General features: G+C 42.6%; 1 protein-coding gene across 2 annotated transcripts in view; it reads right to left on the bottom strand.

Moving 5' to 3' along the window:
* Nucleotides 1-23,920, bottom strand: part of eprs1 (glutamyl-prolyl-tRNA synthetase 1) — a 79,897-nt gene that overhangs the window by 5,714 nt on the left and 50,263 nt on the right. For both annotated transcript variants that reach the window (XM_064954283.1, XM_064954284.1), the window contains 10 exons: nucleotides 23,433-23,640; nucleotides 23,066-23,178; nucleotides 14,240-14,348; nucleotides 13,365-13,721; nucleotides 9,294-9,509; nucleotides 8,616-8,834; nucleotides 8,171-8,398; nucleotides 7,634-7,899; nucleotides 3,472-3,523; nucleotides 226-435 (listed from right to left, as the gene is read on the bottom strand). In XM_064954283.1, coding sequence (XP_064810355.1) covers nucleotides 226-435; nucleotides 3,472-3,523; nucleotides 7,634-7,899; nucleotides 8,171-8,398; nucleotides 8,616-8,834; nucleotides 9,294-9,509; nucleotides 13,365-13,721; nucleotides 14,240-14,348; nucleotides 23,066-23,178; nucleotides 23,433-23,640 — 1,978 coding nt within the window. The remainder of the gene's footprint in view (nucleotides 1-225; nucleotides 436-3,471; nucleotides 3,524-7,633; nucleotides 7,900-8,170; nucleotides 8,399-8,615; nucleotides 8,835-9,293; nucleotides 9,510-13,364; nucleotides 13,722-14,239; nucleotides 14,349-23,065; nucleotides 23,179-23,432; nucleotides 23,641-23,920) is intronic.

Raw genomic sequence — 23,920 nt, 5'->3', positions numbered from 1 at the left:
GGCCAGAAGACACAAACACAGTTAACTACAAATGTGTCAAATCATTTTAAAAGAAGATCTTCTTGAGCATTCCAAAAAGACAAAATGGTGGTGTCACACAGACACAAATCACTGGAGAAGCGAGGACCAGGATTTCCAATAGGGATCGATACACACTGAAAACACATCTCACCACAAGATGTCAGAACACCCATCAACACCCCCCCCCCCCCCCAATACACACACCTCTGGGGCAAAATCAGCTATGTGGGACTTCTCTTTCTCCAGTGCAGCCTGCGAGACGAACATGGGGAAGTAGCAGTTCTCCACACCCAGCTTCTTGATCTCGCGGTCAAAGAACTCCTTGATAGACTCCCAGATAGAGTAGGACCAGGGTCGCAGCACATAGCAGCCGCTCACGTCATAGTACTCAATCATCTCTGCCTTGGTGATCACCTGGAGGGAAGGTGGAGGGCGGAGTTAAGGGTAAATGGGGAGCATGTGAGGAAGTGAAGGGAAACATTATTGACTGGTAAACAAACAAAAAACATCACTTTCATATACAGTTCCTTCAGAAAGTATTTACAGGCCTTGATCCCCCCCAAATGTTCTTGTGTTACAGACTGAATTTAAAATGGATTTAATTTAGATTGTTTTGCCACTGGCCTACACACAATACCCCATGATGTCAAAGTGGAATAATGTTTTGAAAAAAGAAATGAAATAAAATGTATAAATAATTAAAAGCTGAAATGGCAATAAGTATTCAACCCCTTTGTTATGGAAAGCCTAAATAAGTTCAGGAGTAAAAATGTGCTTAAAAAGTCACATAATAAGTTGCATGGACGCAATAATTGTGTTCAACAAGATTTTGAATGATTACCTCATCTCTGTACCCCACACATAAAATTATCTGTTAGGTCCCTCAGTCGAGCAGTGAATTTCAAACACAGATTCAAGACCCTGCATGTCAGAGCAAAAACCAAGCCATGAGGTCGAAGGAATTATCTGTAGAGCTTTGAGTCAGGGATTGTGTCAAGACACAGATCTGGGGAACGGAACCAAAACATTTCTGTAGCATTGAAGGTCCCCAAGAACACAGTGGCCTCCATCATTCTTAAATGGAAGAAGTTTGCAACCACCAAATCTTTTCCAAGAGCTGGCCGCCTGGCCAAACAAAACAATCGGTGGAGAAGAGCCTTGGACAGGGGTCACGACGGTGACCAAGAACCCGATGGTCACTTACAGAGCTCCAGAGTTTCTCCGTGTAGATGGGAGAACCTTCAAGAAGGACTCTGCAGCACTCCACCAATCAGGCCTTTTGGTAGAGTAGCCAGATGGAAGCCACTCCTCAGTAAAAAGGCACATGACAGCCCGCTTGGAGTTTGCCAAAAGGCACCTAAAGGACTATCAGACCATGAGAAACAAGATTCTCTTGTCTAATGAAATTAAGATAACCATTTGGATTGAATGCCAAGCGTAACATCTGGAGGAAACCTGGAACATCCCTACGGTGAAGCATTGTGGTGGCAGCATCATGCTGTGGGGATGTTTTTCAGCGGCAGGGACTGGAGACTGGTCAGGGTCAAGGGAAAGATGAACGGCGCAAAGTACAGCAAGATCCTTGATGAAAACCTGCTCCAGAGCATTCAGGATCTCAGTCTGGGGTGAAGGTTCAGCTTCTAACAGGACAAAGGACCCTAAGCACACAGCTTAGACAAAGCAGGAGAGGCTTTGGGACAAGTCTATGAATGTCCTTGAGTGACCGAGCCAGAGCTCGGACTTGAACGCGATCGAACATCTCTGGAGAGACCTTAAAATAGCTGTGCAGCAATGCTCCCCATCCAACCTGACAGAGCTTGAGAGGATCTGCAGAGAAGAATTTGAGAAACCCCCCAAATAGAGGTGTGTCAAGGTTGTAGCGTCATACCCCAGAATACTTGAGGCTGTAATCGCTGCCAAAGATGTTTCAACAAAGTACTGAGTAAAGGGTCTGGAATACTGTAAATGTGACATTTCAGGTTTTTTTCTTTTTCATAAATGTACGAACATTTCTAAAAAACTTTTTTTGCTTTGTCATTATGGGGTATTGTGTGTAGATTAATGAGGGGGAAAAAGTCTATCCATTTTAGAATAAGGCTGTAACTTAAAATGTGGAAAAAGTCAAGGGGTCTGAATACTTTCCGCATGCACTGTATTTGTAGATGGGTACATTTGTAGATGGGTACATTTAAATAATAATAAAAATAGACATTGAATATACCTTTGAGCATGATGAAGATATGACAACGACTAGGTTTCAGTTTAACAACGTTTACTAAACCGTATTTCCACAATACAGGTTGCCATTGCACTCAGGCCAGGTCCATCAACAGAGACACAGTCGCAGGCGCACTAATAACTGAGTAATAGCACCGTAATAACAGAAATAGGGAAACTTAAAATCAGGAATTTAATATTACACTTTGGATCATAAATAAATAAATATCAATACACCCAGTCACTACAAAGACACAGGTGTCCTTCCTAACTTCGTTGCTGGAGAGTAAGGAAACCGCTCAGGGATTTCACGATGAGGGCAATGGTGACTTTAAAACAATAACAGAGTTGAATCTCTGTGATAGGAGAAAACTGAGGATGGATCAACATTGTAGTTACTCCACAATACTAAACTAAATGACCAAGTGAAAAGAAGGAAGCCTGTACAGAAAACAAATATTCCAAAACATGCATCCTTGTTGCAAAACAAGGCACTAAAGTAATACTACAAAAAATGTGGCAAAGCAAATAACTTTTTGTCCTCAAGGTTATGTTTGGTCACCTTCCTGATCAAGGCCCTTCTCCCCTGATTGTCCTCAATGTTATGTTTGGGGAAAACCCAATCCAAAACCTTACTGAGTACTTACTCTCCATATTTACAAGCATAGTGGTGGATGCTTCATGTTATGGGTATACTTGTAATCGTTAACTGGGGAATTGTTCAGGATAAAATAGATACGCTCAGAACACCTGATTCAGACCGCTTTCCCCCAGGCGCTGGGAGAAGAATTCACCTTTCAGCAGGACAATAACCAAAAACACAAGGCCAAATCTACACAGGAGTTGAAGAAGACAGTGGATGTTCCTGAGTGGCCGAGTTACAGTTCTGACTTAAATCTGCTTGAAAATCTATGGCAAGACCTGAAAATGGTTGTCTAGCAATGATCAACAACCAATGGTGACAGAGCTCAAATTATTTTTAAAGAAAAATGGGCAAATGATGCACAATCCAGGTGTGGAAAGACTGTCAAGATACAGCTGTAATTGCTGCCAATGGTGATTCTAACATAAATTTTTCTTACACTTTGACAGAGATTTTGTATAGATCATTGACAGAAAATGACAAATAAATCCATTTTAATCCGACTTTGTAACCACTAAATGTGGAAAAGTTTAAGGGATGTGAATACTATCTGAAGGCCCTGTATATACAGTACACGCATACACACTCACCTGAGAGTACCAATCAGCTAGGTTCTCCTCCTTCTTAGCCTCCAGCCCCAGTCTGAATTAGGAAAAGACATACACATCATTAGGGTGATATTTTGCATGAGCAAATGGCAGTGAGAAATTAGCAAAATAACCAATAAATGTGAAATCGATGGGAAGGCGTATTATCCAATGCCTTTGCATTGTTCATTTTACTTAACCCAGGTTAAATAATCAGCTCCTTAGAACCTACGATGTTACCCAAGTACATTTTCAAATTAAATCACAGTGCAGATTATAGTGAGTTAAGTCTTATCTCTGATCTGTGCTTTTTTGCATTTGGCTTACTTTGTGTGATCAGTAGCGGACTGTGCCTATTGGGCCTTGGCCTTCAGAAGCATGGCTCCTAAGTTAATCATTATGCCAAATAGCCTATGTAATTCATCACATTTACACAGCCAAAGTCCTATCTGGCACAACTCCATACCGCCCGGCTCAAATCAAACCACATTTTATTTGGCACATGAGCTAAATACAACAGGTGTAAACCTAACCGTGAAATGCTTACTTACAAGCCCTTAACTAACAATGCAGTTCAAGAAATATAGCTAAGAAAATATTTCATAAATAAACTAAAGTAAAACATGTAATAGAAAGTTACAATAAAATTGCGGTACCGAGTCAATGTGTAGGTAGGGGTAAAAGTGACTATGCATAGATAATAAACAGCAAGTAGCAACAGTGTAGTAGTCTATAGGTCCTGGATGGCAGAAAGATTGGCCCCAGTGGTGTACTGGGCAGTACGCACTACCCTCTGTAGCGCCTTGCGGTCAGATGCCGAGCAGTTGCCATACCAGGCGGTGATGCAACCGGTCAAGATGCTCTCGATGGTGCAGCTGTATAACTTTTTGAGGATCTAGCGACCCATGCCAAATCTTTTCAGTCTCCTGAGAGGGAAAAGGTGTTGTCGTGCCCTCTGATTTGGTGTGTTTTGACCATGTTAGTTTGTTGGTGATGTGGACACCAAGGAACTTGAAACTCTCAACCCGCTCCACTACAGCCCCTTCAACGTGAATTGGGGCGTGATCGGCTCTCCTTTTCCTGTAGTCCAGGATCAGCTCCTTTGTCTTGCTCACAGGGAGAGGTTGTTGTCCTGGCACCACATTGCCAGGTATCTGAACTCCTCCCTATAGGCTGTCTCATCGTTGTCGGGATCAGGCCTACCACTGTTGTGTCTTCAGCAAACTTGGTTTTGGAGTCGTGCTTGGCCACACGGTCGTGGGTGAACAGGGAGTACAGGAGGGGACTAAGCATGCACCCCTGAGGGGTCCCCGTGTTGAGGATCAGCGTGGCAGATATGTTATTGCCTACCCTTACAACCTGGGGGCCGCCTGTCAGGAAGTCCAGGATCCAGGTGCAGAAGGAGGTGTTTAGTACCATGGGCCTCAGCTTAGTGATGAGCTTTGTGGGCACTATGGTGTGGAACACTGGAGCTGTAATCAATGAACAGCATTCTGTTCCTTTTGTCCAGTTGGTAAAGGGCAGTGTGGAGTGCGATGTGGATCTGTTGGGGTGGTATGCGAATATAGAGTGGGTCTAGGGTTTCCCCGAGATGATGGTGTTGGTTTTAGAGTCGTGCTAGCCTTTCAAAGCACTTCATGGCTACCGACATTAGTGCTTGGGATGATAGTCATTTTCTTTCTTGGGCACAGGGACTATTGGTGGTCTGCTTGAAACAGCAAATGGGCAAATGTACAGAAAACATACTCGGTCGGGGAAAGGTTGAAAATGTTAGTGAAGACACTTGCTAGTTGGTCAGCGCATGCTCTGTGTATAGGTCCTGGTAATCAGTCTGTTTGCTTATGGGCTTATACAGCTCGTTGAGTGCCGTCTTAGTGCCAGCATCGGTTTGTGGTGGTAAATAGACGAAAAATAGAAACTCTTGGTAGATAGAGTCTAGTCCAAAAATGTTTTGCGTTCACATGCACGCAACAACAACAACCTCATCTGGCCACAGCCTGCCATCCCAAATCACCATTACATGCATAGGATCATTCTTTAAAAATGCAATACACTCCCAGCTCATTCAGATCAAGTCAACCACGCAATTATAGCACTTAATTAGTATCAGCTAAAACAAAAAAAACTATCGATACACTTTGTAATGAGTTGATAACTTTTCATAATTGAGCCAACAAGGTTGAAGGCCAAACTTTTAGCTAGCTAACTTAACTCACAATTTTCACATCATTCCAGCTGCAAAAAACCCTCCCAAAAAAAACAGAATATCAGTGATAAGTTCAATGGAATTTTTTCAGAATCGATTAGTTTGTTTGCTAGGGGTGTATATAATCGATTACTCAAAGTTAGTTTTAGACTAATACATTTGAGTTTTCATGGCAACACACCTACTCAATCAAGAGTTTTACTTTATTGTTTTTACAATTTTCTACATTGTAGAATAACAGCGTAGACCACAAATCAAAACTATGAAATAACACATATGGAATCATGTAGTAACCAAAAACAATTTTAGATTCTTCAAATAGCCACCCCTTGCCTTGACAGCTGTGCGTGCACACACTTGGAATTCTCTCAACCAGCTTCACCTGGAATGCTTTTCCAACAGTCTTGAAGGAGTTCCCACATAAACTACCTCTCAAAACTTTGGAGTCACTTAGAAATGTCCTTGTTTTTGAAAGAAAAGCACATTTTTTTGTCCATTTAAAATAACATACAATTTATCAGAAATACAGTGTAGACATTGTTAATGTTGTAAATTACTATTGTAGCTGGAAACGGCCGCAAACTGGCTCTAACTAGAATAGAAAGAGGAGTGGGAGGCCCCGGTGCACAATTGAGCAAGAGGACAAGTACATTAGAGTGTCTAGTTTGAGAAACAGGCGCCTCTCACAAGTCCTGAACTGGCCGCTTCATTAAATAGTACCTGCAAAACACCAGTCTCAATATCAACAGACTCCGGGATGCTGGCCTTCTAGGCAGAGTTCCTCTGTCCAGTGTCTGGAGTTCTTTTGCCCATCTTTTAATTTTTAGTTTTTATTGGTCAGTCAAGATATGGCCTTTTCTTTGCAGATCTGGCAAAGGAACACAGACACTGGACAGAGGAACTCCGCCATTGTAAGAGATCTTCAGTTTCTGGAACAGCCTTCATTTCTCAGAACAAGAATAGACAGACAAGTTTCAGAAGAAAAGGACAGGTTCCATTTTGAGCATGTAATCGAACCCATAAATGCTGATGCTCCAAATACTCAACTAGTCTAAAGACAGTTTTATTGCTTCTTTAATCAGAACAGTTTTCAACTGTGCTAACATAATTGCAAAAGATTTTTCTAATGATCAATTAGCCTTTCTTTTTAATTCTCACAGGAATGACGGTTGCTGATAATGGGCCCCTGTACACCTACGTATATATTCAATTAAATATTCCACTAAACATCAGCCGTTTCCAGATACAATAGTCATTTACAACATTAACAATGTCTACACTGCGGTGCAACTCATCACAAACCGTCTCAATTGGGTTGAGGTCGGGTGATTGTTGAGGCCAGGTCATCTGATGCAGCACTCCATCACTCTCCTTCTTGGTCAAATAGCCCTTACACAGCCTGGAGGTGTGTTGGGTCATTGTCTTGTTGAAAAGCCAATGATACTCCCACTAAGCACAAACATTTTCATCTGGATCTTCGCAACTAGCTAACCGCAATCCCAGATGACCACTCCTGGCTAGCGTTTCCATCACGGAGCATTAATTTTCACACGTAATTTTCAATAAAGCAATGTTCATTTAAAATATTATTAGGCCTCCTCTGAATGCATTGAAGGCCCTAACGGTATTCCACTGTGTGCGATAACAATTTGAAACATTTATAGGAGCAATGGGTTGAGCTTATTGCGCAGCAGGTCAAACCATACAGGTAAGAATATTATGATTGCTGCCATACTTTTTCTTACTGGTGACCTCAGCAGGAATCGAACCCACTACACTGACGTTACAAGCGCCAAGCTCTACCAACTGATCATACAGGACCACATCCATTCAGCAGTACACCCCCTATGTTCAACACTCTCTCTCGCTCCATCTCTGCCATCTATCCAGCTATCTTCAAATCTTCACTCCATTAAAGTACCAATGATTTCTATTCATCCATCAATCCTGCTCTCTCACCTTGTCTGTTTCTTGGGACCACTATCTCCTCCTCCCCCTGTGCCTCCCAACGAGGCCTCCTTGCACTTTTCTCCCTTTGGCTGCTTCTTCCCTCCTCCTCCTCCTCCTCCTGCCTGTTTCTCAGACTTGTTCTCTCGGTCCTTGCGGTTCTTGTCCTCTCTGCTCGAGTCTCCAGTGGCAGCCACAGGTTTGTAGTCCTCTCCGGTGAGGGTCTTGTACTGAGTCTTCAGGGCCAGCAGCTGCTTCACGGCACAGTCCACCTGGTCCTGGTGGCATTTTATATTGCGTTATGAGGTCTGCCTGTGGCATTTCACCAATCTACTAGCAATTAGGGTTATCCCTAAATCACAATATAAAGACTTAAACCTGATTAATAATTGTTTGCAAATATTTATACAATAAATGTTATTATTTATAGTTAGCTATACTAGGTACCTGCACCAAAACTCCAGTATTCCTCATCTGAATAGCTTCTCGCCAACACGCTTTCAGCATTTTTAGTCAAAGGTTAGCAAAGTGAAACAAAATCCCACTTACCTTAGGAGCCTTCTCTGATTTCAGCTTCCTCACAAGCTCCCCCTTTTGGACAACCTGGGTGAAGAGTGCCTGGGGGGAGGAACCAGACTGGTCCTGGGGGGCGGGGCTAGCCTGAACAGGGGCAGGGCTGACAGCTGGGGCCACGCCTGGTTTGTAGTCCTGGCCAGTCGCCTGCTTGTACTCCGCTTTGAGTGACAGCAGCTGCTTGACAGCGGTGTCCAACTGGTCCTGAGGGGAAGGGGACAAAGATAAAAGGGTTCATGTCACCTTCTTTTAAACTACCAAAAATGAATTAATAAAGCTGTTCATATTATAAAATAAAGAATTTTGCCGATAGAGATGTTGCAATAGAGCAGGCATGATGTCCATTCAATATTTTATGAAGCATTTTATCCCACGCGTGCCTAATGTATGTCAACCTATCATCCCTTCTTGTTGGTCTCACCTTGGGGGCCTTCTCGGTCTTCAGCTTCCTCACCAGGTCACCCTGCTGAGTCACACGCTCATAGATGCCTGAGCCAGAAGTGGCTGTGGGAGCTGGGTTGCTCTGGACTGGGGCATGAGCAGGGGCTAGGACAGCTCCTGGCTTGTAGTCGTGACCTGTCACCTGTTTGTACTCTGCCTTCAAGGCTAAGAGCTCCTTCAAGGCAGCATCAACCTGGTCCTTTGTGGAGTGATTGATCAAATACAGAGGTTAGGGAGAAGAAATCAGGGATGAAGGAGCTAAAAATGTATAGAGCAGTTATGAACAGTTGGAGCAAATACAGAGATAATACAAAAATAACAGGCTCCCGAGTGGTGCAGCAGTCTAAGGCACAGCGTCTCAGTGCTAGAGGCATCACAACAAACCCTGGTTTGATCCCGGGCTGTATCACAACCGGCCGTGATAGGGGGTCCTATAGGGCGGCGCACAATTGACCCAGCGTCATCCCGGTTAGGGGAGAGTTTGGCCGGGGTAGACCGTCATTGTAAAATAAGAATTTGTTCTTAACTGACTTGCCCAGTTAAATAACAGTTAAATAAATAAAAAAATAGGAGTGACGAGTCCATTACAACCTCATAATAATATCCAATGCCTGCGGGGTTAAAGTAAAGCGTTATAGTGAACACTTCTCCACCTTACCTTGGGTGCTTTCTCAGATTTAAGCTTCCTAACAGTGTCTCCCTGTTTGGTCACACTTTCATATAGGCCTGAGGGAGAGGAGGATGAGGCAGTGGGGGCATTCTTGGCTGGAGCAGCTTCAGGAGGGATCATCCCTGGATTGTACTCTTGTCCTGTGATCTGTTTGAACTCAGCTTTGAAAGCCAGCAGCTGTTTGACTGCTGCATCAACCTGGTCCTGGAGAGAACACGAGAGAGAGAGTATAAAAAATAAATATATCATATATTTTCGGCAGGAAAACCTCAAAACAAAGAAACACATTTGCAATGTTCTACTTGGAGGAACTACAATTGTGGTGGCTATTTCACCTCAGGATTCTAAATCTAATGTAATCAATTAAAAACAAGCCAACAGTAAACATGCTGCCCCCCACGAATTATGCAGCCCCACTGGACAATTATTTAAACTGAAATTGCGTGGATCAATGAGAGAAAAAAAAGTGTTTTTCCTCTCGTTGGAAATCAAAACTTGATAGCTCACAATAGGGTTGGGCGATTTTTAGCCAATCGTGACAAAGTACCCATAAAACAATGTGATACATCATTACCCCCCCCCATTGTTTTTAACATTGCGCGCGCACGCCCTCCCCCTCCCTAAAAAGGACCGCTAGCAACAGGAGGGACGAGAGGAATCATGACAAAATATATATTTTGGAGCCAGATCTTTTTTTAGTTGCTCTGTTGGGAGATGTGGCGCTAAAGAGGTGTGCCCCTGTGTGTGCGTTATGGAAAGTTATAAATCGATACACGAGTAACATAGAATCGGACTACACCGGCTCTGGTGCTAATCGAGGTAAACATTGAACCATGCATTAGACGAGATGCATTAGACGGTTCCGGACAACTGTGTGGTCTCACTCTCCGTAGCCGATGTAAGTAAGACCTTTAAACAGGTTACCATTCACAAGCCCGTAGGGCCATACGGATTACCAGGATGCGTACTCAGCGCATGCGCTGACCAGCTAGCAAGGGTCTTCACTGACATTGTAAACTGCTCCCTGGCCCAGTCTGTAATACCGACACGTTTCAAGCAAAGCTGATATATTACATGTCTTACTGAAACGTGGTTGGATGATGATGCTATGCAAGTAGTACTCAGTGGATTTTCCATGCAACGGCAGGAAAGGACAGCAGAGGCAGGAAAGAACTGAAGCGGCAGTCGAAAGGAGGTGGAGTGTATTTTCATAAATAACAACTGACGTGCTGCTTCCAGTGTGAAGGAGATCTCAAGCTTGTGCTCACCTGATATAGAATACCCCATTGTAAACTCTCATCCATAATTATCCCCGCTGTCTACATACCTCCACAAACCAACACCACCCTGGCACTCAAAGAAATTTGAATGGGGCCATAAACAAACAAGAAACGGCTCACCCGGAGGCAGTGTTTCTAGTGGGCAGAGACTAACATGGGGAGACTGTAAATTGTCCTACCTTACTTCTTCCAACACGTATCCTGCGCCACTAGGGCCACTAACACTCTAGACCCGTCCCTTTTCCTCCCTTCGGCACCTCTGACCATACCGCCATTTTTCTGCTTCCGGGTTGCAAACAAAAGATCAAACAGGAAGTTCCAGTGATGCAACCAATAAGGAAGTGGTCAGATGAAGCAAGACTGTTTGTTAGTACAGACTGGGATATGTTTCGGGATTCAACCAATAGCATAGAGGAGTTCCCACAACAGTCACGGGCTTCATCAGTAAGTGCATATACAATGTTGTCTCCAAAGTGACTATAAGAAGGTATACAAACCATGAATTATAGGCAATATCTTTACTGGCATAAAGAATAGAGCTACTGCTTACAAAGAACAAGACATGAAAAAGCCTGCCACGACCGCCAACGAGACATCAAACATGCAATAGGACAATATATGAGGAAGGCGGAATCCTATTACACCGGCTCAGACGCTCATCATATGTGGCAGGGCTTGCTGACCATAACGGAAAACAAACAGTCAAGCAGAACTCCCAAATGAGCTAAATGCCTTTTATGCCTTGCTCGAAAGCAATTTTTTTTTACCAGATGAGTGTGATCTCACTCTCCGTGGCTGATGTGAGCAAAACATTTAAGCCGGTTTACAATCACAAAGCCCAGCCGGGCCAGACGGAATACCAGGGTGCGTTCTCAAAGCATGCACAGAACCGCTGTCGTCACAGATATTTTCAATCTCCCTAGGTACTAGTCTGTCATCACAACATGTTTCAAGCTGACCATCATTGTCCCCGTTCCCAAGAGCTCAACGGTAACCTGCCAAAATGAATATCGACTGTAGGACTCACATCTGTAATTATGAAGTGATTTGAAAGGCTGTTCATGACACACCATCATCCAAGACCCAATGCAAGAAGGAAAATAACTGAGAATGCTGTTCATAGACTACAGCTCAGCGTTCAACACCAGTCCCCTCCAAGCTCATCACAAAGCTAGGGACCCTGGGCTGAACAGCTCCCTCTGCAACTGGATCCTGGACTTCCTGATGGGCCGGCACCACGTGGTGAGGTTAGGCACCAACACAGTCACACTGATCCTCAACACTGGGGCCCCTCAGGGTGTGTGCTTAGTCCCCTCCTGTACTCCTTGTTCACCCAAGACTGCTTGGCCATGCACGACTCCAACACGATCATCAAGTTCTGACAACAGGACGATTGTTGGCCTGATCACCAGTGGTGATGAGTCAGCCTACAGGGAGGTCAGAGCCTTAGTAGTGTGGTGCCAGGGCAACAACCTCTCCCTCAACGTCAGTTAGTGCAAGGAGCTGATCGTGGACTACAGGAAAATAGGGGAGCGCACGCCCCCATCCAAATTGATGGGGCTGTTGTGGAACGGGTCGAGAGCTTAAAAGTTCCTTGTCGTCCACATCACTGAAGGCTCTAACATGGTCCACACAGTCATTAAAAGGGCACAGCAGTGCCTCTTCCCCCTCTGGATGCTGAAAAGATTTGGCATGGACCCTTGGATCCTCAAAAAGTTGTGCAGCTGCACCAGAGAGCATCTTGACTGGCTGCATCATGAGTTGGTACGGCAAATAAATCGCCATTAACCGCAAAGTGCTACAGAGGATGGTGCGTACAGCCCAGTACATCACTGGGGCTGAGCTCCATGCCTTCCACGATCTCTATATCAGGCTGTGACAGAGGAAGGCCTGAGAAATTGCCAAAGACTGCAGCCACCCTAACCATAGACTGTTCACTCTGCTACCCTCCAGCAAACGGTACCAGAGCATCGCCTCTCGAACCAACAGGATCCGAGAGAGTTTCTACCCCCAAGCCATAAATAAAACTGCTAAATAGTCTTTTTATACCTTATCCTAAGTTGAGGGTTTTTCATTTAGTTTGTCTTTTAGAACCCCTTACGAGTGGCTTTGCCACCCCTTCTTGTTTTGGTTGTCCATGTGATTGTGAGCAACATATTGAGTTTGTATTGTTAAGTTCCCACAAGACAAAGTGTTATGTTTGGGGCAAAACCAATACAACACATTACTGAGTACCACCTCTCCATATTACCAAGCATAATGGTGTTTCATTCGAAGACGAATGAAGCTAAGTACAGAGAGATCCTTGATGAAAACCTGCTCAGGAGTGCTCAGGACCTCAGACTGGGGCGAAGGTTTACCTTCCAACAGGACAAAGATGCTAAGCACACGACCAAAACAACGGAGGAGTGGCTTCGGGACAAGTCTCTGAATGTCCTTGAGCGGCCCAGCCAGAGCCAGAACTTAAACCCGATCGAACACCTCTGGAGAGACCTGAAAATAGCTGTGTAGCGACGCTCCGCATCCAATCAGTGTAATTCAGAACATTCTGGATCTATGGCAAGAAGCATCATTCACTAACGTTTCGTCATAATCAGGCCAGTGGGTGTCTAAGATATCACATGTAACTAACGTACGTACTAACAGACAGACAAATTCCAAAAATGTACAGTAGCTACAAATCTGGATTTTTTTTTACCACAACGATACAATAGCATTTCATGTCAGTTATTTAGGGGTGTTCCTGCACCAAATGATAAACAGAAAAATAGACTCAAACCTTGGGAGCCTTCTCGGATTTAAGCTTCCTCACTAACTCCCCCTGCTGGGTGACGCAAGAAAAGGGGCAGGAGGCGGAGTCAGAAGAAGGGGGTGCTGCCTTCTGAGGGGCGGAGCTAGCGGGCAGGCCCATGCCTGGTTTGTAGTCCTGGCCAGTCAGATGCTTGAACTGGGCCTTGAGTGAGAGCAGCTCCTTCACCGCTTTGTCCACCTCCTCCTTAGGGGCCTTGGTGGTTTTCAAATCGCGCACCTTCTCGCCTTGAGCCAAGATGCAGGAGAAAACGGTGCTGGCGTCGCTAGCGGTAGGGGGGGCTGGGGCAGAGACCGGGGCGGTTTTGCACTTGGCTGTGGAGGCGGGCTAAGAGGAGAGGAGACAAGGAGTTAGAATACACGCTCAAGTTGTTTTTTTGTGTCTTATTTCTTGCTTGTTTCACAATAAAAAATATTTTGCATCTTCAAAGTGGTAGGCATGTTGTGTAAATCAACTGATACAAACCCCCCAAAATACATTTTAATTCCCGGTTGTAAAATAGGAAAAATGCCAGGGGGGTGAATTATTTTGCAAGCCACTGTACAATAATCAAATCTACATTAATATATAAGAATACAAGATGCATCTGAAAAATGTGAAGTGATTCAAGCTCTATTTGACTAACAACTGCCTCTCCTATCTGCATTAATCAGAAAGATCATGACAGTTGATAGAAAATTGTCTGGTGAGCATCAGCCATCCTATATCTTTGGACCAGTGCAGATGAAGGGGAGGAGAAAACTAGATGAAACCACTATAGATTATTGAGATGAGCCTGTAGTTAGTTCCTCTCTCCTTCCCTAATGCAGTGTAACTCTAGTATACGGGTAGGTAACAAAACTCACTGTGGTGGCGGCCTGGCTCTTGCTCTTGGAGCCAGCGGTGGGCATCTCCTTGGTGTGGCCGTCGGGGATGTACAGCAGCACACAAGGACTCTCCTTACAGCTATAGGGACTGGGCCAAAACACCAGGGTAACATTACTCATGCTGGCACACTGGAACAATGTAGTAGGGCTTAATTTCACAGAGTCACTGTGATAATAATTTTGAAAAGGAGCATCCAACCATACCTGGGTTCAAATCTTATTTTGAATAATAATTTTCTTGATTGACCTTGACTAGAATTTGAGCCAGTGGCAGGGTGATAGGGGCTAAAATGAAACAGTGGTTCTTAATTTCATGAGAACAAGACTTATGCTGAGATAGCTTGTTTTCAAGTGATCGGAAAATGTCAGCGGACTGGTCAATGTTAATCCCTAGTGAAAAGTGGCACCAAGTCATCTGTCTGGATACTTGATTTCAACACGTTTTGTCCAATATCTCAAGATAGGGCTTTCATATTGTTATGATATTTTCAGGGCTGATGGAGATAAGAGTTGAGTCAAATAAAAGTAAAATGTATGAAAATAAATTGCAATATTATGCAAATGTTCAATCAATGAGGCAGTACGGTATACATAATTACAATCATTTAAAACCAATAATTTAAGGTAGGGTAGTCATATCATTAAATCCTTGTTATGTTATGGGGTGAGGGCCCTGTCGGAGTGGTGCCAGGAAAATAACCTATCCCTCAACGTCAACAAAATGAAGGCGCTGATCGTGGACTTCAGGAAACAGCAGAGGGAACACACCCTTATCCACAACAGGACCGCAGTGTTGAAGGTGAAAAGCTTGAAGTTCTTCTGCGTACACTGACAATCTTAAATGGTCCACCCACACTGACAGTGTTGTGAAGGCAGAACAGAGCCTCTTCAACCTCAGGAGGCTGAGGCCGTGGCCCCTATGACCCTCACAAACTTTTACAGATGCACAATTGAGAGCATCCTGTCGGGCTGTATCACCACCCGATGTCACTCGAAGGCTAAAAAGATCATCAAGCATATCAACCACCCGAGCCACGGCCTGTTCACCCTGCAACCATCCAGAAGGTGAGGTCAGTACAGGTGCATCAAAGCTTGGACTGAAAGACTGAAAAACAGCTTTTATCTCAAGGCCTTCAGGCTGTTAACTTCTTGGTGACAGGGGCAGTATTTTCATGTCCAGATGAAATGCATGCCCGAATTCAACTGCCTGCTACTCATCCCCAGAAGATAAGATATGTATATTATTAGTAGGCGAAACCCCGAGGACAAACCATTCATATTTTTTTTTTGAGGTCACTCTTTTCAATGGGTTTTCATTGGGAATCCAGATTTCTAAGGGATCTTATTGCAGTTCCTGACTGGATGTCAACAGTCTTTAGAAATTGGTTGAGGTTATTCCTTTGTGTAATGAAGAAGTACGGCCATCTTGAACGAGGGTCACTTGAAGTGTACTGTTAGATAGAGGCGCGTGACCTGAAAGAATGCTTCGGTTTGTTTTCTTCCAAAAGGAAAAAACACAGATCATGTTTTGGCAAATTTTACAGGTAACCTTTGAGATATTTTGTAGTCACGTTGAACAAGTTGGAACCGGTGTTTTTCTGTATCAAACGCGCCAAATAAATGGACATTTTGGATATATATCGACGGAATTAATAAAACAAAAGGACCATTTGTGATGTTTATGGGACATATTGGAGTGCCAACAAAAGAAGCTCGTCAAAGATAAGGCATGAATATATTTTTTATTTCTGCGTTTTGTGTCGCGCCTGCAGGGTTGAAATATGATTTCTCTCTTTGTTTACGGAGGTGCTATCCTCAGATAATAGCATCGTTTGCTATCACCGAAAAGCCTTTTTGAAATCTGACATGTTGGCTGGATTCACAACAAGTGTAGCTTTAATTTGCTATCTTGCATGTGTGATTTAATGAAAGTTTGATTTTTATAGTAATTTATTTGAATTTGGCGCTCTGCATTTTCCCTGGCTTTTGGCCAGGTGGGACGCTATAGCGTCCCACATATCCCAGAGAGGTTAAATAGCAATCACTTGCCAGCTACCACAGTTACTAAACCCTGCACATTAGAGGCTGCTGTCCTACATTCATAAACATGGAATGACTGCTCACTTTAATAATGTATACATACTGCTTTACTCATTTCATTTGTATATACTGTATTCTAGTCAACTTTATAAATTGCAATGTCCGTACTGTGAGACACCTAAGACAGCGCTACAGGGAGGCAGGACAGACAGCTGATTGTCCTCACAGTGGCAGACCACGTGTAACAACACCTGCACAGGATCGGTACAGCCGAACATCACACCTGCAGGACAGGTACAGGATGGCAACAATACCTGCCCGAATTACACCAGGACCGCACAATCCCTCCATCAATGCTCAGACTGTCCGCAATAGGCTGAGAGAGGCTGGACTGAGGGCTTGTAGACCTGTTGTAAGGCAAGTCTTCACCAGACATCACCGGAAAACGCCACCTATGGGCACAAACCCACCGTCGCTGGACGAAACAGGACAGGCCAAAAGTGTTCTGTATCACCAGGGGTGACAGTCGGATTCGCGTTTATCGTCGAAGGAATGAGCGTTACACCAGGGCCTGTAGTGGGATAGATTGGAGGTGGAGGGTCCGTTATGGTCTGGGACGGTGTGTCACAGCATTATCGGACTGATCTTGTCATTGCAGGCAATCTCAACGCTGTACATTACAGGGAAGACATCCACTTCCCTCATGTGGTATCCTACCTGCAGGCTCATCCTGACATGACCCTCCAGCATGACAATACCACCAGCCATACTGTTCGTTCTGTGCGTGATTTCCTGCAAGACAGGAATGTCAGTGTTCTGCCATGGCCAGCGAAGAGCCCAGATCTTAACCCCATTGAGCACGTCTGCGACCTGTCGGATCGGCGGGTGAGGGCTAGGGCCTTGCAGGTGCCTTGGTGGAAGAGTGGGGTCACATCTCACAGCAAGAACTGGCAAATCTGGTGTAGTCCATGATGAGGAGATGCACTGCAGTACTTAATGCAGCTTTTTACCCCCCTTTTGTTCATGGACACATTATTCAATTTCTGTTAGTTACATGTCTGTGGAACTTGTTCAGTTTATGTCTCAGTTGTTGAATCTTATGTTCATAAAAATATCTACAAAAGTTTGCTGAAAATAACCGCAGTTACAGTGAGGGGACGTTTCTTTTTTTGCCGAGTTTAGCTTAAATCGCCATCAGGAAGTTGACAGTTAATTTTTGTCAGGGCATTAAGACCAGAAAAATTAAGCCCTCCCCACACATCAACGGGGGCGTTTCTCTCTCTCAAATATCAGTATCTTGGTGCATTATTGATATGGTACTCAGTGCAGCAAGGGTGACTTATATGGTCATAAGTGTACAGTAACAGTGCAAACATGAGCAGTAGCAGCATTGGTAAAAGCTTTATATACACTTTTTCGCTTACTACATGATTCCATATGTGTTTTATCACAGTTGATGTCTTCACTATTATTGTACAATGTATAAAATAGTAAATATAAAGAAAAACCCTTGAATGTCCAAACTTGACTGGTACTGTGTGTGTGTGTTGACAGTTACACACACACACACACACACACACAGTACCAGTCAAGTTTGGACATTCAAGGGGTTTTATTTATTTTTTACTATTTTATACATTGTAGAATAATAGTGAAGACATCAAAACTGTGAAAATGTAGAAAGCGAAAAAAATGTTCAAAGTAGCCACCCTTTGCCTTGTTCAGCTTTGCACACTTTTGGCATTATCTCAACCAGCATCATGAGGTAGTCACCTGGAATGCATTTCAATTAACAGGTGTGCCTTGTTAAAAAGTTCATTTGTGGAATTTCTTTCCTTCTTAAAGCATTTGAGCCAATCAGTTGTGTTGTGACAAGGTAGGGGTGGTATACAGAAGATAGCCCTATTTGTTAAAAGACCAAGTCTATATAATGGCAAAAACAGCTCAAATAAGCAACAATAAACGACAATCCATCATTACTTTAAGAAATGAAGGTCAGTCAATCCAGGAAATGTCAAGAACATTGAAAGTTTCTTCAAGTGCACTCGCAAAAACCATCAAGTGTTATGATGGAACATACCTCTGCTGCAGTGGATAAGTTCATTGGAGTTACCAGCCTCAGATTGCAGCCCAAATAAATGCTTCAGAGTTCAAGTAACAGACACATCTCAACATCAACTGTTCAGAGAAGACTGTGTGAATTTGGCCTTCATGGTCAAATTGCTGCAAATAACCCACTACTAAAGGACACCAATAAGAAAGTAGAGAATTGCTTGGGCCAAGAAACAAGAGCATTCGACATTAGACCGGTGAAAATCGGTCCTTTGGTGTGATGAGTCCAAATTTCAGATGTTTGGTTCCAACCGCTGTGTCTTTGTGAGAGGCAGAGTAGGTTAACGGATGATATCCGCATTTGTGGTTCCCACCGTGAAGCATGGAAGAGGTGGTGTGATGGTACTGTGCTGGTGACACGGTCAGTGATTTATTTACAATTCAAGGCACACTTAACCAGCATGACTGCCACAGCATTCTGCAGCGTTACACCCTCCCGGATGGTTTGCGCTTGCTGAGACTATCCATTGTTTTTCAAAAGGACAATGACCCAAAACACACCTCCAGACTGTGTAAGGGCTATTTGACCAAGAAGGAGGGTGATGGAGTGCTGCATCAGATGACCTGGCCTCCACAATCACTTGACCTCAGCCCAATTGAGATGGTTTGGGATGAGTTGGACCGCAGAGTGAAAGAAAAGCAGCCAACAAGTGCTCAGCATATTTATTTGATTTATTTAACCCTAATTTTACCAGGTAAATTGACTGAGAACACATTCTCAATTACAGCAACGACCTGAGGAATGGTAGTAGTACGTAGTAGTAGTATGTGGGAACTCCTTCAGGACTGTTGAAAAAAAAGCATTCTTCATGAATGCCAAGTGTGTGCAAAGCTGCCATGAAGGCAAAGGGTGGCTACTTTGAAGAACCCAAAATATATTTTGATTTGTGTAACTATTCTTCGGTTACTACATGATTCCATATGTGTTATTTCGTAGTTTTGATGTCTTCACTATTATTCTACAATGTATAAAATCCCTTGAGTAGGTATGCCCAAACTGTTGACTGGTTCTGTACTGATGTACAGGAAAATAAAGAAAATAGAATAAATAAAGTGTACAGTGCCATATGCTTAAGCAATGAAGAATGTTTACACTATGGAGCAAGGGGACACCCTTGAACACGTACCAGGGGTGACAGAGTACATATATACTTGGGATTAAATAATCTTGAAAAAAAAGCAGGTTAACTATTTACCTATTATTAACAGTTAGGCTATATATCACAGTTAGGCTGTGCTGGTACTGAATACAACATAACTCAGAAGGATACTCTAGTCTAATAACATAGAAGTAATCTAAGGTAGGCCTACACCTGAGTTGTGTTACATTGTAATGTTATATTTGCTGTTGATGAGAGGATAAACTACACCATTTCCATCAAATAATTAGCCTAGGCTGAGACCAGATTGAGCTGCTTGCCTGCCACCTGCACAGCAAGATAGATGGGACACATTTCCAATTCACTGGTATTTCTGTTTTTATAGATTGTAGGTCTGTAGCTACTGAATTCTGGTAGTTTACACTTGAAAAAATTAAACCATCAATCACAACATTTGCCGCTGGCACAATAGTGTTACCTCAGCAAACAGCGGCAAACAAAAACTCCCTTGCACAGCTAACTAGCATCTCATCTTGAAAACGGGTGGTGACGTGAATTTGGAGCCCAATTTCTCCTCATTTCTATTGGTCACACAAGTTATGGCACTTCATATAAGTAAGGATAGTTTTAGGGGTATTCAGATACAAGACAAAGAGATTAAATGTTCACAATTGGCTGACGACACCAGAATTTGTTTTTGAAAGATCATAATGAAGTCAAGAAAGCTATTGAGTGTATTAATGCCTTCACACATGTATCAGGTTTATCTCTGAATATTAGGAAATGTAAATTATTTGCGTTGAAAAGATGCGCCTGAAACTCAGTATGTAATATCCCTGTAAAAGATGTGATCACATATCTTGGTATTACAGTTAGCAAAGATCAGAAAGGGTCAACTTAAATTTCTCTCCTATTGTAGAGAAATTTGGAATGATATTTAACTCCTGGTTATTAAGAGATCTTTCTTTATCTGGACGTGTATTTTTGTCAAAATCTGAAGGTCTGTCCAGATTAGTGTATACCTCCCTTGCCTCCGTCAGTAACTAAAATGGTTGATACTACATTATTTAACTTCATATGGAGGAATAAACCTCATTATTTTAGAAAAGCGGTAATATGTAGCACCCAAGGTGAGGGAGGGTTGAATGCTCTGGATTTTAAAACCTCTAATATAATATTTAAGATTAAATGGATACAAAACTATTTAAGAAATAAGGATTGCACCTGGATTATCATCCCTATTTTAATATTCCAACAAATTGGTGGTCTAGAATTCTTACTTAAATGCAACTTCGATATGGCTACTAAAATCCCTATTAAGCTTGCAAACTTTCATAAACAAGTACTTCTAACTTGGAACCTCATGTACAAACACAATTCTTCCCCTCATAGGTATACAATCTGGAATAATAAAGACATAAAATACAAAAACAAGTCTTTGGTTTTTCCAGAACTGGTTTGACAACAACATTATTTGGGTTAAACAATTATTGAATAATGATGGACAACTATATGATTATCCAGAATTTATTAGAACACACAATATTACATTCACTCCTGAGGAATATAGAATAGTTGTTAATAGCACCTTTAGGGACAGCTCTCTTCTTTTAGGATAATATAACAGTACTCCAAGAGCAACTGTTGAGGATTTTGTAGCCTCAAGGAATAGACATTTTAAACTGTAAATGTAATAACATGTATATAAGGAAACAATGTCAATATGTTACTATTCCCTCTGCTAAAATGTACTGGAATGCAGCCCTAGGACAAGTGAACTGGAACAAAGTTTCGTTATCTGGTAAATTTTGCATATCTAATAAGGTGAAAGAAGTATCATACAAACTCATTCATAGAATCTACCCTGTAAAGACCTTTATTACACACAGATTTAAAATACCTATTGATAACAAATGTGTATTTTGTGATTGTGACCCAGAGACTCTTGACCATTTATTTTGGGACTGCGCTTATTTCAGAAGATTTGGTGTGAGTTAGAAGATTTTATTTTAAAAGACTCTGATATTATGTTTTATTTTGAACCAAATGATATGGACCCCGATTTAACTTTCATTGTTAACCTGTTTATCTTTCATGGAAGATTCTTTGTCCATAAAATGAAGTGGGCAGAGAACAAACCCCTTTTCACATTATTTAAGGTAGAATTGAAATAATATTTTGAAATGATCAGTAAATGTAAAAACAAAAAAGCAATATGCACCATAAAAGCATTTGTTAGATTTATGTACTGTCATTTGTATATTTCTGTTTTTTTTTGTATTTGTTGAGTTCATAATTTAAAAAATATATGTATAAAAAAAAAACATTAACGTGAATTTGGAACAATCCCTGACAAGCCACACACCAAAATGCAGCTTTGAAGCTCTACTTTGTAACCTCCTATGTTTTATTATGTCTCTGAAAACATCTGTTGGACAGAAGCGAAGGAAAAACGTTTTACCCTCAGGACTTCCCCATACTCGTTGGCAATACAATGTCACATCGATCTTACTCTGGTGAGGAATACTAATCTCGAATATGAAGACACCGATTTCACGTTCCCTAAAAAAGGCTGTCCCCCAGAATTGAATGTTCTTAGCACGTCACTTGCTTTACATTTGGGCTCATAGTGTAAATATCATAACACACAGTATTGGGGTATATATATCTTCCCCTTTTCCTCCCCAATTTCTTGATATCCAATTGGTAGTTAGTCTTGTCCCATTGCGGCAACTCCTGTACGGACTCGGGAGATGTGCAGGTCGAGAGCTGTGTCTCCTCTGAAACACAACTCAACCAAGCCGCATTGCTTCCTGAAACACTGCTCGCGGAATTAACCGAACAAAAGGACCAATTGTGATGTTTATGGGACATATTGGAGTGCCAACAAAAGAAGCTCGTCAAAGGTAATGCATGTTTTATATTTTATTTCTGCGTTTTGTGTAGCGCCTGCAGGGTTGAAATATGCTAGCCCCTTTGTTTACTGCTGGTGCTATCATCAGATAATAGCTTCTTCTGCTTTTGCCAAAAAGTATTTTTTTAAATCTGACATGTTGGCTGGATTCACAAGGAGTGTAGTTTTAATTGAGTATCTTACATGTGTAATTTAATGAAAGTTTGATTTTATATCTTTAAAAAAATATATATATTTGCCGCGCTGCATTTTCCGTTTTTTTGCCCAAGTGAGATGCAACTGTCCCGCCTATCCGTAAGAAGTTAACTTCCACATTCATGTTCTCAAATGATTTATGTATTTTGAGACCACATTATTGACATGTAGTGAAAATTGATTTTATCACAGCTGTTTATTATTTTTTATTTTTTTCTCTCCTAGTGTCCAATGTTTGTCCAAAAGAACAATCCCCAAACTTCAAACCCTGTCGATCTGAGAGTCCAGGCAGCGTAAAGCAAATGCTCAAAGTATTTCAAAGAGCATTTGAACCCAGGTCTGCGTCCAACCCTCCTTCTATCCATTAAACTCACCATTCACCCACGCATCCCTCCCAAAACTGGTAAAAATTCATGAAGACCTTGCAGAGAAGATAGGACAAACCTGATTGGCTCGTAGGGCTGGTCACAGATGTAGAATCCCCGCCTTTGCAGCTGGATGATGTCACCCTTCTTCAGGTCCTTCAGACATGGGTCTCCCAGCATCTTCTCCTCCAGCTGAGAAAAAGCAAGGATGGGAGAGAGGGGAACCCTGTTCAGTCTTCAGGAAGAATTACAAGTGATTCTTCATACTGGTCAATGAGATCTGCTCTAATCATAATAAATGATCTTTACTAACTACTTAAGCCCTTCTTGTAAGAGTTTAGCACACATCACATGCACACACTCTCTCATACATACCGCATAGGCAGCCAACCCCCCCTCCCACATACACACCCACAGGATTGACCATTCCACATTCACACACCCACCTTGCTCTGTTTGTTGATGTATTCCTTGAAGTCGTCCTCCTTGCCCATGACGGGCTTGGTGATGAGGTGCTGGTAGTTGACACAGACTGTGGGCAGCAGGGGGGCGTGGGGGGTCTCGGCCAGCCACGTTATCTTGGTGGTCTTCTTGAAGTCCTTGTTTTCCAGGTTCAGCTTGCCCTCCAGGGAGGTGACCTTACCTCTGGGATCTCTGGATCATACCACGATAAAGAGAGATGAGGGGATAATAGTTAGGGAATTGAGATATTTATTTTCTTCCTTCTACATTTGGTAAAATTTCACTTAAGCCTTTTCAATGCGATACATCAGTTACACACACAGAGAGCGAGAAGACAGAGAGACGAGTTACATAGTGTATCTATGCCAGTGATCCTAGTTGTGCATCTTCTGGAGAGCCACAGTACAACTTATCTAGATTAGTTCAATATGGTGTTTCACTGCTGCACTGATAATGTAGCTTCCCTGATAAT

The sequence above is a fragment of the Oncorhynchus masou genome, chromosome 32 (assembly GCF_036934945.1).
Source record: "Oncorhynchus masou masou isolate Uvic2021 chromosome 32, UVic_Omas_1.1, whole genome shotgun sequence".
Classification (NCBI taxonomy): Eukaryota; Metazoa; Chordata; class Actinopteri; order Salmoniformes; family Salmonidae; genus Oncorhynchus; species Oncorhynchus masou.
The sequence above is the reverse complement of the archived record's forward strand: the minus strand, read 5'-3'. Positions and strand labels throughout refer to the sequence as shown.